Source organism: Dermacentor albipictus, chromosome 3, assembly GCF_038994185.2.
Source record: "Dermacentor albipictus isolate Rhodes 1998 colony chromosome 3, USDA_Dalb.pri_finalv2, whole genome shotgun sequence".
NCBI lineage: Eukaryota > Metazoa > Arthropoda > Arachnida > Ixodida > Ixodidae > Dermacentor > Dermacentor albipictus.
In genome coordinates this window covers 48,225,688-48,241,471 of record NC_091823.1, presented here as the reverse complement: position 1 = coordinate 48,241,471, position 15,784 = coordinate 48,225,688, and the positions used below count along the sequence as shown (strand labels likewise).

General features: G+C 46.8%; 1 protein-coding gene and 1 long non-coding RNA gene across 3 annotated transcripts in view; one reads left to right on the top strand and one right to left on the bottom strand.

The window, feature by feature from the left end:
* LOC135898155 (uncharacterized) overlaps window positions 1-10,247 on the top strand; it is a 64,833-nt gene extending 54,586 nt beyond the window's left edge. The window contains exons 4-5 of the long non-coding RNA XR_010563275.2: window positions 2,816-2,914; window positions 10,135-10,247. This is a non-coding gene — a long non-coding RNA (uncharacterized lncRNA). The remainder of the gene's footprint in view (window positions 1-2,815; window positions 2,915-10,134) is intronic.
* Rdl (Resistant to dieldrin) overlaps window positions 1-15,784 on the bottom strand; it is a 225,350-nt gene that overhangs the window by 46,738 nt on the left and 162,828 nt on the right. For both annotated transcript variants that reach the window (XM_065426929.2, XM_070535419.1), the window contains exon 7: window positions 2,798-2,880. In XM_065426929.2, coding sequence (XP_065283001.1) covers window positions 2,798-2,880 — 83 coding nt within the window. The remainder of the gene's footprint in view (window positions 1-2,797; window positions 2,881-15,784) is intronic.

Below are 15,784 nucleotides of genomic sequence, written 5' to 3'. Positions count from 1 at the left end.
TCTACGAGTGCGCACGAGCGAGAAAAAAATATTATAAATAAAAAAAGAAATCAAGCAGGAATTCTCGGCAAGGTTCTGCGCAGATGGTCGCAGGAGAGGCGTACACGTAGACGACGGGTACAGAGAGACAGACCGTCAGATACAGTGTGGTGAAGACAAAAGAGCCGGAGTGTGCATTCTGCAGGATGCCGGATTTCTGTCTTTTTTTTTGTTTCTTGCGCAGAATGAAATAGAGAAAGAACGGAATGGGAACGGCTTGGAGCGAAGATTTGGCGGAATTCTTGTTCAGGCGTCGCTTTTGCAGCTCCTTGCACGTGATTCTTTCGTCTCGGTTCGTCAGAAAGGCACGTAGTACCACGCCAGCACGCCGCTGCTGCTGAACGAAGGCGCGAGAGGAAGTGCACGACCTCTGCGCGGACGAAAACGTGCATGCCGAGCCGGCAGCATACAGAGTAGATGTAGGGGCGGCGAGCTCTTATCATTGCTGGCATATACATATACTGCATCGTCGCCGCCTACAAGCGCAGCCGTCGAGAAAGAAAGAAAAAAGAAAAAGAAATAGACTACGGTGTAGATTGTCTGCTTCCGCCTCCCGTGCATCTTCCTCCTGTGCTGCAAATCTACTGGTGGGCGAAAAAGAAAAACGCGTGTTCATGTTTTCATAAGCAGGAACCAGGAAACGCTTTCGGAATGTGGACGCTGTACACGGGTTTCGAAACGTTTGCTCGAGCAGTATATAGCGTAGACATGTGTTTTACTTTGTAATGGCAATTGGCTCTAGAAAGGGCGATTGAGTGCTCCAACCCGGACAAAATAACACTTACACGAGCTTCCCCCTAATACTGTTGGTTTTCGCAAGGTAGAGTGTTCCTCTGTGTGTGTGCGTGCGTGCGTGTGCGTGCGTGCGTGCGTGCGTGTGCGTGCGTGCGTGCGTGTGCATGCGTGCGTGTGCGTGTGCGTGTGCGTGTGTTGTGCGTGTGCGTGTGCGTGTGCGCGTGCGCGTGTGTGTGTGTGTGCGTGTGTGCGTGTGCGCGTGTGCGCGTGTGCGCGTGTGCGCGTGCGCGCGTGCGTGTGCGTGTGTGTGTGTGTGTGTGTGTGCGTGTGCGTGTGCGTGTGCGTGTGCGTGTGTGTGTGTGTGTGTGTGTGTGTGTGTGTGTGTGTGTGTGTGTGTGTGTGTGTGTGTGTGTGTGTGTGTGTGTGCCCCAATGTCCCAGCTCGAGGCGCTGGGGCACTGAATATGACACATCAGTCATGCGGAAGCCTGCAAGGTGGAGGAAAGTACATGAGCGGTAAAAAATTGCCGTGCACCCGAATTATATCACGAAGCTACAAAGGAAACACATACGGTTTCTCAGAAAGAAAGCCTCGCATTTGAAGAAAGATTCGCCCTGGTTTGGAGCTAATCTTGTAGAGATACACGATTACGCAAGAAAGTTGACGGTACCACGGCCGCCGCGATGGCTTGATGGTAAACACAGTGCACCTAATACGGAAGACCTACCTGGGGCAAGTTATCTTTTAACGCGTAAGCGTTCTAGGACTACTTCCCCTGAAAATCTATATGTCCAACCACCCGTCCGTCTGTAACGCGCGAGACGAAGCGCTCTATAAGTAGTGATTTGGGCCTATGGGGTCCCATAGGGGTATATAGGCGAATATATTAGGACTACGATTGGCTACTGAAATTTGTGACTATCTATCTATCTATCGATCTATATATATATATATATATATATATATATATATATATATATATATATATATATATATATATATATATATATATATATATATATATATATACATGGTGGGCTCTAGGAGGGAGGAGGACGAGGCAGAGTAAAGCCATATCGCAAAGGTCACCATGCACATCTCCGGAAACAATCTCATTGTTCCCAATTCCCACCGCGCCTGAGAAGAGACCGGTGCGGATAGGAGCCTGCCTCGCTGAGCACTGAGACGGCACCCCAAACGCTGCACACGGCCACGTTCAATGGGCCTTACACGGTGTCGTGAAAAAGTCGTTCTCAGTTTTGCTTTTATTTCTTTCTGTTATGTCAATTGCAAGTTGCTGACATAGACACGTGGGAACGCAATCTTCTTCGTGTGTTCTAAATTGTCCTCGGGCGGCAAGTTGTCGTTTCCCCCGCTTTCATTTGCGTTTTCATTTTTAATATAAATATTATGATAATTGTGAATTCGCTCTTCTTTGTATTTATGGGGACACATACTATAATGGAACGAGTGCGTACGCAAACGTTATCTTTATTAGGTGTGCGGAAATGATACTGACTTTGTATCGATTGGGCAGTTTTTCTGTCAAGAAATCGGCCATAAATATAAAAAATTACAAAAGTGCATGTCGTTGTCCCGAGTAAGGCTTTATGAACGGAATTCATTTTTAAATTAATTTTCACGGCATTCATGCACACAGCTTTAATGATGAGTAACAGGAGATGCAGCTGAAAAATAAGCAAGTAAAGCAGCAATGGTAGCTTATACACTCAGCGACAAAATGTGCATCCCAATAGAGATTTTTTTTTTACGAGGAACGCTAGGTACATTCTGTCAACTCTACGAAATTCTATCGGCCAAGTTTCAGCAAAACTGGCTTTTTATGGCACTCGCATTACCTACAAAGTGGAGAAGGATTCATTTAGATGCTAGTAAAAGCCACAAAGGCATATGCCTGAAGCTGTGTTTCCGTCATAACTTGGTCAAGTGCGCAGGAAGGGAGAACTAAGACAGCAACAATATTAAAGCAATGTTTCAAAATAACAAGCGAAATATTACTTACAACTTTCTATCTCTATAGTGCACGCTTGTCTGTCCATCGGGAAGTATCTGAGATCCATTGGGCAGCTGGCAGTCACCGTCAGTCTGCAAAATGAAGACAAAGAAGACCGAGTCCGCCGTGAGTACACGTATTGCAAGATGCAAACAACAGCAAACAAGGATGGCATTTCTCTTTGTGAAGTCGCCGCTTGGAGTGAAATATGCTACGTTAACATGAAAATAAGGCGGCTCGTAGTTTGGGGAATTTAGCGCTAAGGTTAGGAATGAAACTGTAGCTCAGGCATACAGAAAACCGCGGGGGCTACACCACTTTTCTTTTTCTTTTTCTCACAAGTGGGCGCTTCATAAAAGCAAAGGTATCTGGAAAAAACATGAAACAAAAGAAAAGAAAAGAAAGCACATTTAAAATAAACATCCCGCTGACTAGCATGCATGGCTGTTAGCAAGGCCGATATCTACCATTTCTTACTACAGCCAGATGTCTATCTTCAAAAACACCACAGCCACGGACGATAATGGTTTTACAAAATTCAGATTGCTGTGTCTTTATCTACAGGCGTTTCCTTTAAGGAGATCCTCTTGACGTAAACACATGGCATCTCCTCTTTCACAAACTTGATATACGAAGATACTGAGTCGTGAAAGCCAGCCTTGACTGTTATGAAGACACGGTAACGTGAGTGGAAAGATAAAGGAATAAGAATTTTAGCTTGCTGTCGATGGATCTAGTATGTCACACGTTATCTTGCATCGAAGATATATAGATATGAACTATTGCGGATTGCTGGCATGTTCTATGGGCTTGTGAATTGTGCTACCGTCTTTGAATGTTGTAGTGGGTAGCATCGCGTTATTGTGTGCATTTTTATCATTTTTTTTTCTTCTTTCACCTTTTATTTCTTTTACCCCTTTCCCCAGCGCAGGGTAGCCAGCCGGTACTTACACTGGCTAACCTTCCTTTTTCTCGGAAGTGCTTCTCTTGCGGAACACATCTCGCCCGTCTCTGTGTTTTTCTGGACTTCTTACTGCACCTGTGGGGTCTACCGCCCCCTCCATCGCGGTGATGGATGTACAACACCCTGAGGATCCTCCCGGTTCCCGTTCACCCGCGGACATCGGTTCGAGGAAGCGAGGAAGTACGTCGAGTGGTAGCGAGGACACGGAGCTGTACTGCGCATCAGGTGACGAGTCCTCGGAGGACAGCTTTCGACTTGTCCAGTACCGCAAGGCCAAACGAAGAATTATCAACTCATCTTCGGCGTCCAGCTCGAACACTGTGAAAACAGCTCCTCAGCGATGGCCTCACTCCATCCTGTTTGTGCCACAGAACGCTACCGACAACCTGCGGGTCCTCAACAGGCAAGCACTCTCCGTGTATCTAGAGAACACCGTGCCAAATGAGATCAAGGATGTTAGGATAAATACTAGACGAAACATCCTGGCAATCGATGTGATGAACCCGAGTGCACTGACCATACTACAACATGTAACGCAGCTGGGAAACATCAAGGTCCGATCCATCGTGCCAACGAATGGTGCCACAATAACTGGAGTCATCTATGACATTGACAATGAAATATCTAATGCGGACCTCCCAATTCTCATAAAACCAGCAAGCGAACACAACGTGATTGTGCATGTTGGTCGCCTCGGCAACACACGTTGTGTGAAGATAACCTTCAAAGGCGACTGCCTTCCACCCTACGTGAAGGTCGGCCACTTTCGCCACCAGGTTCGACCATTTATTCCAAGACCAATGCAATGCTTCAATTGTCAGAAGATTGGACATGTGAAGGGTGTTTGCAGAAATTCGGCCGTGTGCCCTCGATGTGCCGAACCCCACTCAGAAGACAACTGCAGCGCAACCACGTTCAAGTGTCCGAACTGTCAAGGTGATCACTGCGCCTCTTCCAAAGACTGTCCCCAGATCAAGAAAGAGTTCACCATTCTTAAGCAAATGGTGAGAGACAACTCTACCCACAAAGAGGCCGCTGTGAAAGTACGGCGAAGACGACGTCACCGACAACGGTCTTCACGGCGGAAAACATCAAGCTTTCAGGAAAAGTCCCCTCGTCAAGCATCATCATCAGCGGACGTTTCCAGCACTCCGATCACCAATGTTGGAAGGGAGCAAACTGCCAGATCTCTCTCCACAAAGGAATGGCCGCCACTTCCACGTACACGACCGACAGAAGAGCCGCAGAAGAAGCCGCCCCCAGTACAGCAAGGTGCTGTATCCGAGGAGTCGCGGAAAACAGATGAGCAAGTGATAGCACTTATTAGGCCTTTAATGAATGCCATTCGCGTGCTGCTAAGCAACATGCACACACCGTCTGCCAGAAGTGCGCTTCAAGTACTGGACGCTCTGAGTCCGGTGCTTGCAACCCTTGAGTAGATCATGGCTGCACAGCCACGGTCTTTTAGGGAAGACGTCCGACAAGCAGCTATTTTTCAGTGGAATGCACGCGGACTCAGAGCGCGCCTTTCGGATTTCCGTCGCTTCGTGTTCGCCAATATGTTTCCCATTATCGTCATTTGCGAGCCGAACTTATCGAACAAAATCAGGCTTTCTGGATATGAATCATTTATGTCGTCAGCTGTTTATGAAAACAGTAAGGTTTTGGTGTTCATTCGCCGTGACCTCACCTACACTCATCAGCCTGTACCACCTAATGACAGTAATCAATATGTATGCCTCAACGTAAGGAAAAAGAATCTGGCCTTCACTTTTGTAGGCGCCTACCTATCTCCGTCAAGTCGATTTGATTACATAAGACTACGAGACATCCTTTCCTCAACTTCCAATCCCTGGGTCATCACTGGAGATTTCAACGCCCATCATACACTCTGGGGAAGTCCGATCATCAACGCAAGAGGCAGAGCTCTGGTATCTTTCGCCTCCAGTAATGAACTTTGGCTGCTGAATGATGGAAGTCCTACGTTCTTACGTGGCTCCACGTACAGCAGCTGTCTTGACTTGGCTTTCGTCTCACGAAGCCTAGTCAGGCGTGCAGGGTGGTTTGCGGACATAGAGACGCACGGAAGCGACCATATCCCCACGTACATCAAGATCAGAGGATTGACCGCTTCCAAAATACGGGATACGATCCAAAGAGTGGACTGGCCTAAATTTCAGTCTATTATGGAAGAACACTGCGACGCCAATCCATCTTTCGACTTGGAAGAGGCAATCAAGAGCGTGGTGCAAGACACTATGCGTACTCTAACATGCTCCTCGAAACTTAATGATTATGATGTGGAACTAGAACGACTTCGAGCGATCCGACGACGTGCTGAACGAAGATACCGACGTACGAAAACAATGGACGATCTACGGACCGCCAGGCGCACGCAAAAGAAGATACAGCGCCGGTTAGACAAGCTCGAATCGCAACGTTGGGCTGCCTTCTGTGAGTCGCTAGATCCACGCAAGCCTTTATCGCAACTATGGAGAACGGTGCGCGGACTGCGGACACTTCCCGTACAGCGATTCCCATTCAAGGCACTTGCCCTCTCTCAAAAGAGATCGGAGATTGACGTGGCAGAGGATTTCTGCGCCAGATTATCCGGCCAACTCACAGCTACCAACATTCCATCACCTTCGAGCAGCTGTCCGCCACCACGTGATCACCGGTTGGATCTACCATTCTCGATCCACGAACTTAAGGCAGCATTAGCTTTGTGTAGCCGCACATCAGCGCCAGGACCTGACGGAATTTCCTACCGAGCTTTGTGTCACCTGGGGGAGCGAGCGAGAGGGGTTCTTCTTGAGGTGTACAATGAATCTTGGAGAAATGGCACGCTACCAACAACCTGGAAGACAAGTCGCCTTGTTCCACTGCTGAAGCCTGGCAAGTCGCCGTTGGAGCTCTCCTCATATCGCCCGATCGCTTTGGCGAGCTGTGTGGGCAAAGTAATGGAGAGGATGATCCTAGGACGCCTGGAGTGGTACTTGGAGTACCACAACACCTACCCAGATGCCATGGCGGGCTTCCGACGCGGTCGATCATCGATCGATAACGTCGTCGACCTGGTCACCTACATTCAACATGAGAAACGCCGTAAGCGTCTCTGCGCATCCTTATTCCTCGACGTTAAAGGGGCGTATGACAACGTTACTCATGAAGCCATCCTCTCTGCTCTCGCAGAGGTAGGAGTGGGTGGTCGGATGTTTCAATGGATACGGAGCTATCTATCCATGCGATCCTTCTTTGTAAGCACCGAGGAAGACCATACTTCTCTACATTATAGCTACCGCGGCGTCCCCCAGGGCGGTGTACTTAGCCCCGTGTTATTTAATCTAACACTAATTGCTCTCCTTGAGCACGTGCCAACCACAGTCAGGCTATCAATGTACGCAGATGACATCTGCATATGGACATCTGCAGTAACACGCCTACAGCTGCGAGCGAGAATTCAGAAAGCCGCGACACAAACTGCTGTCTACCTCCGTAATCGAGGCCTGGAAATTTCCTCCGAGAAATGCGCACTAGTGCCATTTACGCGCAAACCCATGGCAAACTACAGTGTTACGATAAATGGCCAAGTAATACGACGGGTCCGATCGTACAAGTTTCTAGGTGTCATAATCGACAGGGACTTGTCATGGAGCCCACACATATCTTACGTGAAAAAACGGTTGACAGGCATATGCCACCTGTTCAAATTTTTCGCTGGCAAGACCTGGGGAATGTCGCCTAGTGCCATGTTACAACTGTACAGGGTGCTTTTTCTGGGATTTCTGCGATACAGCTTGCCAGCAATAATCAACACAGGCAAAACGAATCTACGCACTATACAAAGTCTTCAGGGTCAAGTGCTCCGGATCTGTCTAGGCCTGCCTCAGAGTGCTTCAACAGTGGCTACGATAGCAATCGCTAGAGACCACCTTGTCAAGACCCACATTGACATTGAAGTACTCAGGACCCATATAAGGCATCTAGCCAGGACTCCTCGTCACCATTTAGCCTCTCTACCAGCGGACAGGCCACACACATCTTTCAGCCAAACGATAACTGCATATGATGAATCATTGCCAGCTTGTTTCACTCCGGCTGCGAGACCTTCGATCCCTCCATGGTGCCTCGCTCAGCCGAAAATCAACCTCGCAGTACCTGGTATCTCGAAAAAAGCTGATCTGTCATCACCAGCCCTTAGACAGCTCACGCTACTATATTTGTACGAGAACTACCGTGACTCTACGCATATTTACACTGATGGATCTGTCCTTCCAAGCAGCTCCGCGGCGGCAATCGTCATACCAGCGCAAGCTACAACAATCAAATTTAAGACGACCCACGCGACAACATCGACAGCAGCAGAGCTCGCAGCGCTCTTTACTGCTCTTCATCACATTGGTGATGAACCGCCACACAAATGGACTATATTCTGTGACTCGAAGGCGGCACTGCAGTCTCTACTGTCACCTCTACGACGCGGACCACATGAACAACTAATATTCCATATTACAGAGACATTACACCATATCAGTGATGCAGGCCACGACATAACCTTTCAGTGGCTTCCAAGTCACTGCGGGATTGTGGGCAATGAACGGGCGGATCACGCTGCCCGCTCAGCCCATACTGAGGAGCGCCACGTCCCCATTCCTCTTTCTAGAACTGACGCTGCACGGAAGCTCCGCCTACTTGCTCGGCAGTGCACCGCCTCGCAATGGAATGAGCCACATTTAAGAAATCCGCGACTGCACTCACTTGATCCAACATTAAGTCTTCGAGCGCCATCACAGCTTCGCCGTAGAGACGCCACGCTTTTATATCGACTTTGGTTGGGCGTTGCCTTTACTAAAGCCTATGCCTTCCGCATAGGGATGACCGACACCCCAACCTGTGACCACTGCGGCCATGAAGAATCAATTGGCCATATTTTGTGCACTTGCCCGGAGTACAGTCCACAGAGGGCATGCCTCAGCCAGGAACTAGACCAACTGGACGACCAACCGCTATCTGAAAAAAGAATTCTGCAACATCGAAAGGACCTACCGTCACAGAAGAAGGCCGTGCAAGCGCTTTTGCGCTTTTTGCGATCTACCGGCCTGTGTGAACGACTTTAACTGGAACGCCTTTTGTGTGTATGTCTCCATGTGTGCGCGTCCGTTTCTTTTTTTTTTCTCTCTCTCTCTGTCATCTTTCTAACCCCTATCCCCCATCCCCAGTGTAGGGTAGCAAACCGGAGACTCATATCTGGTTAACCTCCCTGCCTTTCCTCTTCATTCTCTCTCTCTCTCTCTTTTCCTTTTTCTCTCTCTTTCTCTCTCTATGGGCAATGTTACATCACACTGATAATGCGAATCTAAAGCAACCACGAGGAACGCATTATAATCACTGCGCTTTGTTTGTCAGAAGAGTGGTAAAAGTTTGTATAGGCGAATCGGCGTCAATTCAGAACAAAATCTATACAAGCTGAGATTTCAACATTCATTAGAAATACTTGTGAGCCGCATGGAAGTAAGGGATCATATAAAAGAAGAGTGGTCTCAAAGAGATGTGTACACTAGACGTTTGCACACTTCTGGGCACTTTCGTAAAAATGAGAAAATAAAAAAAAACCATAAGAGCTGAAAAAATCGGCCTCCTCCGTACCTATTCTTGTCCTCCAAAAAATAAATTGGACTAGGACATGCTATGCCGACGCCCCTCGCTACCACATACAAATAATGTACAAGCAACCATTTTAAATAAGGTTTCTCGGAGAAGTACGAGGTTTTCCAAGAAGTACATCAAAATTCAACATACTCGAGTAAGTTTCAGCGCACACCCCACGCACACCACACGCACAAGCAGTCTGCCGGCAATACCATGGCCGTTGTATGTTCCCGCGGCTTAGCGCCCAAAGAAAAACAACAGAAAACGAAGACGTACAACAGAAAGTTCACTGCGTCTCAGAAAAGAGCCCGACAGCAGGAAAACAGGGGACCGCACTCTTCAGACGTACCCCGCTCCGAAAAGCCTACATCTGCACTAATCTGGAAGAGGAAAGCAAATGTTCCAGTCTTATCCAAACGCGCCATCGCTAACTCAAAGAGGGCGATCTTCGAAAAAAAAAGAACAAACTTTATTTTGTAAACATGGCTCCCACAGCCGTCCCCTAAAGGCACGTGAATGGTCTAAAATAATGAAGTAGAAAATAGGTCAGCATTTCGGAGCTTAAGAAAAGGAGAAAAATTAAATTTAGAAAGGCTCCAGAAGGAGCAAGAACTTTAATCTCGACAGCCAATATTTGCTCTGGTTCCTCCTAAAAGCTCGTTACTTATTCGTTTCTCTTTTTTTTTCTCTTGCTCTTCAACTCACGTCCTGCGTCTCCTCTTCATAATTACAGACGTGCCGACCTCCGCCGTTGCCCTGCGAGAAGGTTTTGAGTGTTTGCGGTACGGACGCTCGTGCTCAGAGTTCTTGTGCCGCGTAGTCGTTTGGTCAAAGGTTTTCTGACAGGTGAGCACATCGTTAAGCTAGCCGTCTTAAAGAGGCAGTCCTGTCATTGTATAGCAGCGCATTGTGTGGCGGCGCGCGCAGCTCTAATAACCGGAGCGAACGGTGCGCAAGTGTCATAACACACAGGTGAGTGAGTTGTTTAATGAAACTTAGTGCGCTGGTCACGTTTGGCAAGCAGTTTTGTAAAAGGTGAGTCTGCTAGTGAGCAAGCCGTTTTACTGAAATTCATTTAGCAGGAGTGCGGCGCAGCTGCAATAACTGCAGTGAGTGAGTGAGTGAGTGAGTGAGAGTGAGTGAGAGTGAGTGAGTGAGTGAGTGAGTGAGTGAGTGAGTGAGTGAGTGAGTGAGTGAGTGAGTGAGTGAGTGAGTGAGTGAGTGAGTGAGTGAGTGAGTGAGTGAGTGAGTGAGTGAGTGAGTGAGTGAGTGAGTGAGTGAGTGAGTGAGTGAGTGAGTGAGTGAGTGAGTGAGTGAGTGAGTGAGTGAGTGAGCCATTCCATCATTACAAACGCAAGTCCTGAAGCTGCACAGATTAGAGATGAATCAGCTTAGGGCGCCCTGTTCTGGAAGCACAAGACGCTTGATCGAGATAATTCTATTATTTTGATGGCAATTGTATGGACACTCCAAGCGAATTTTTGCAGTCATCGTCATTGTCACCGTGAGGTTCCCCGTATATTTAGGTATATGTGTGCTATATGCCACGCCATGCTCTATAACATGCGGTGTATGCAGGTTATATTGCCATACCATTCTGTCACTAAACTAGCTCATAACATGTCTTACGTTTTTGAAACAATAATTTATTCCTCAAAATCTTGAGAATGGTAGCCCACAAACAATTGTCATGAAACAAAGCACCAACGGCGCATGTCGTTTATCCTAAATATTGACAGAATTAAATATTAAAAGCGCGAAACAATAACAAAGCCCAAACCTGAAAATGATGTAATTTTATTGGCGCGGCTGCGCACTATCTCCGACATCGGCCAAGAAAATAGGTTTGAAACATACCCGATACGGAGTAGTGGTGGTAAAGTCACTAAGAAAGACGTTGGCTTTAATTAACAAACAAATGGAATTGTCGGATGGCAGGATTCAAATAGGGGACCTCTAGCACAACACCTCGTTTTTACTATGCTTGCGTTCACTTCAATTCATACTGCTACTACAGCTACGAGTCTGACTCGTATTTCTATCAGCGCTATTTCGATTCCATTCCATTGCTCTTCCATTTCACGCTTCGTCAGTGGTCAGAGTGGCCCTCCGTCCACGTTATCACCGGGATCAACTGGTCATGAACGGTGGGTGATAAGAAAGAAATTTGATCAAGCGAAATGGATTCATATATTTGCAGGGCGCAGTTAGATTGCCCCACACGTGAAAAACGTTGTGTGATGCCCTTTGCGAGGACAGGGAGGAGGCCCAATAGAGAAATGACCATTGGACCATGCTAAAAAGTACACTTTATCGAAGGCAGTCCTCAAGGATCGCAGTGTAATCGACTGAGAAATGGAAAGTGCATAGGCTGGTTACTTCACGATGGGTAACGTCGACGGATTGGTCGTCAGAATCAGCGACGCAGCAACTCTCTTTGAGGTCTGCGAGATCGGTCAGTGAACTGCAGTCTCCGACGGCTCACACTTGCCACTTCCGCACCAGCCTATGCAACAGAGTGCATGACCAGCTTGCGGAGTCGCTGCATCTGCGTTGGAGCTATGAGGGTGAACGTTATTTTAATTGGCTTATGGCTGGCTAGGAATCGTCACTAGTAAAATATTATGTTCACGTGCTTGATTTAATTGCAGAGTATGTTGCGGTTGCTATGAATGATTGTGATTTGTGGAAAGTAGCGCAACTGGTGCAAACATACTGCCACAGCGAACAGTGCAAGGAAATGACCTGCTAGTGTGCTGCTTGGCGCTTTGTTATATTAAGTATAATAAGCGAATGAGCCCTGCTGCTTGCATTGCATTGTCCAACCATTGCTGCAGCTTGCAGTGATTATCCTCGCGGGCATGACTGTCAAAATACGTCGATTTGTCTCAGGTAAAAGGAACCTTGAAGGGACGATAAGTCATTCGGGAAAGAGGTGAGATCGCTGGTCGCGAGGAGACGATGAATATTTGTTTTGAACTATGCGATACATGTGCGACATTTGTAGGGAGGTCATTTCCACTTACTGAACGATCGTGGCTTATGGCACCATTTACGCTGAGAAGTTGATTACATCTAAGTCACTGATACTTCTTTTTGCGATTACACCTTTTGTATGCTATACTTTTGCAGCACGTCTCCTGGTTTAGAAAGTAGTGGGCACCGCGGAGACTGGAACAGAAGAATTTGAGCAAGTTAACCCGAGGCTCTGTCTTTACAAAACGCGTCTACGTCTTGACAAGTGTCTCTGGCCAGGCAGTGGCAGAGTTCCAGGTAGCTTTGTGTTAAAATTTTTTTATTACGTACTATTTGTGAGACGTTGACGCTTTTAATGAATCTCGGCCAGTGCTTTTCATATAGATCGAATACATCCTAATATTTCGATTTCTTTGTCTAACCATGTTTCGCTGTAACCAAGCACTGAAGTTTGTTTTGAAATGCGCGCAATACGCGTTGTGATAGAGGAAGTTCCACTCCAACATTTTTATTATGCACTTATCGTGCTGCCTAGTTAACTGCAATATTTTCAGCGATATTGCAGTGATATTGCAGTGACAAAGTATCAACTGAAACGTTGTTAAGTGAAGTTCTTTGCTTGCTTTTCTAAGCTCCTTCAGACTGTTTAGACATGAGAACATGGCCCTCATGTACTTGAATATTCTAAAAGGGAGCATCATGGTATTAAGTTACGCCGCTGGTTCATCATGCGACACGCTTTCTTTTAAAGGGTATCCTTTAGCAAGGCGAGGAAGTACACCTTAGATATTCAAGACAACTCAAATGCAGGATGATGCTGCGGCTGATGATGATGATGACGCCGAAAATGAAAAATGTTTAGCTCAACACGAAAGTATGCGGTCTCCCCTCTGGGTGGTTACTAACTTAAGAGGAAAGGGCGAAGTTAGAACTCGCTTCGAAGTGGTGAGTCAAACGTGTCGAGACATCTCCACAAAGTGCTCGTATAAGCGGCACGTGCGGTGAAATTTGTGGCTCTATTGCATAAAACTTTATTCAGCAATCGTTTGACGTAGCTGTTTCAAGGTGAAAGTTCTTGCTTTGTATTACATCAACGTTACCGAACTGATTGAAGTTAACTGCGGTCCCTTTCTTTCCGGAGCCTTTAATGAAAGCTCTCGTTTGGCAGCACAGGCACAAGTGCGGACAGACTTGTCATGGAGACGTGTCGAGCATGTGCTGAAGAGAAATGTTCCTAAACTGTACTCACGATGCAGTTTCCAAGAAAGGGCCAATTTGAAAAGCACCGTCCGGTATATATTCTGTAGACCGTCGCCTGCTTGCATTAGGGGATAGGCAAAATAGAGGAAGTAGGCTTTCGGACACCATTAGCCTGCCCTGCGCAAGATGGCCGAAGTCCCGCACATGGCACCACTGAGCCGAGGGTATACGCTCGCAAACAGCGAGTATGCAGCAAGGAAGAGACGGTGACAAGGGCAGCGACCACTGTTCGCACGTGCCTGCTTTATTTTCACTTCTGGGGCGACGTCCGCTATCTCGTGTGAGTGAAACACACATCAAGCGCATCTGCGGACTTTCGCATATCTCCTCCCACTAGATGGTCAATGTTCTGGTTAAGGAGGATGTAAAGGGAGTGTTCTTCACCAAGAATGCTTTAAACAGGTTGAACGATGCGGGGAAGACAAGAAAACAAAGGGCGACGGTGCAATGAGACGAGCTACCGTTGTCGTAGAGGAAGCTTTCTCCCATCACACAGCGCCACTTTTCAAAAATCTCTTTTCATTAAAAAAAAAAAAAAATCACTTTTCAAATCCCATACAACACCACTTTTCGAAAAAGCATGGACTGCTAATAATTAATAACATCTGGTACAAAAAATTTGATATGGCTGTATACCACAAAGTTAAACCTAACCCAACTGAAGTTTTAAATAAATTTCTAGAGAGAGATCACAGCTACAATTTACGACACATTCTCTAGAAGAAAGATACGCTTCGTACTAATTATGGCACCCAAAAATTATTAAACCAAATTCCTGACTTCCTTAACGAACGCCCCACCGTAATGACATTATTTGAAGAAAGCTTTTTCCATTCATATATTTAAAAGGAAAATGCATGTCTACCTTTTAAAAATCCAATGCTAACTTTACACCACTTTCAATTCCTTCCTTTATCTTATGTAACTGGCATATGCGACACTAGTGTGTTTTTTTCTTCTTTTTTCTTAGCTATAGCCGTGTATAAGGCTTTTTTCTTTATTTTCGTGTGCAAATCATCTCAATATACACATCTTGTGTCTAATGGCACTTTAAAAATCACGATGCGTTTCATTCTTGAAGCAGTGTTCATATTTATATATGACTGGTCATTCATATGCGTGTAAGCGGGTGACCGGCGCTCTGTCAAGCTTTTCTGTGCCTTTACGGCAATTTCCTAGGCAACTACGTACACTGGTTGTCTCAAATAAATGCGTTTCCCGTTTCAAAGCATCGACCAGGGCCTGCAAGCGATATTGCTCGTCTGCCTTCTACGCATGTACGAGCCGAGGGTTCACCGTGGCGTTTACGTCGCAACCTCCTTTTCCCTCTTCCATTCTCTTTCACGTTGCAAGCAGTGCCTGTGTGACGTGGAGACGACTTGTGACGTCGTCGCTGCTGGCGGCGTGCGCGGATTTTCCGAGAAGGAAGATGAGCGGAATCCACGTTGAATTTTCAGCTGTTTGCTCTGCGTAGATTGGTCTAATAGGTTTCAGGCACGGTCGTCACCGCGTGGCTCACGCACCGACCAAACCTCGCTATGGGGCCCCTTTAGCCCCATGAATCGTTTAATTCTCGCAAACACAACACTACCCCTCCCGGTCATGCGTCAGCAATGTCGCTCATTTTGTTCCAGAAGTCAATATTTTCATTTTATGCAGCACGCTCTACTAACTCACTGTCTTTTTTTGTCACCGAAACTTGGTTTCAATGGAACCAACAGGGTCTTTGTCTGGCAGCAGGGACGAACGTGCTCCAATACAGATTTATACGGCAATGAGCAATTGCCTCCAGAACGCGCATTGGCACTTTGGAGCTTTCCGCTACTCCCTTTCTACGGATACAAATGAAAATGATGTCTTTTCCTGCCATGTAAATCAACGAGGTGCCAGGTTACTGAAGGTTGCAAAGTACCCGAAGTTCAATGTAGTAAAAAGCGCCTCCTGCAGTTCTTACTCAGGTTTTCATCATCTTCAAAATTAAAAGCCGGCTGTCAGGATGTTCAGATTTCTTCTTTCTTCGCTATTTGTCACCGTTTCCATGTGCCATTGAACAAATTCTGCTCTAGTTTCAGACTGGGCGCTGTTCCAGCATCGTCGCCTACTCCCTATGCGCGTCGCTGTCAGTTAACATAAGCAACTGATAGTAC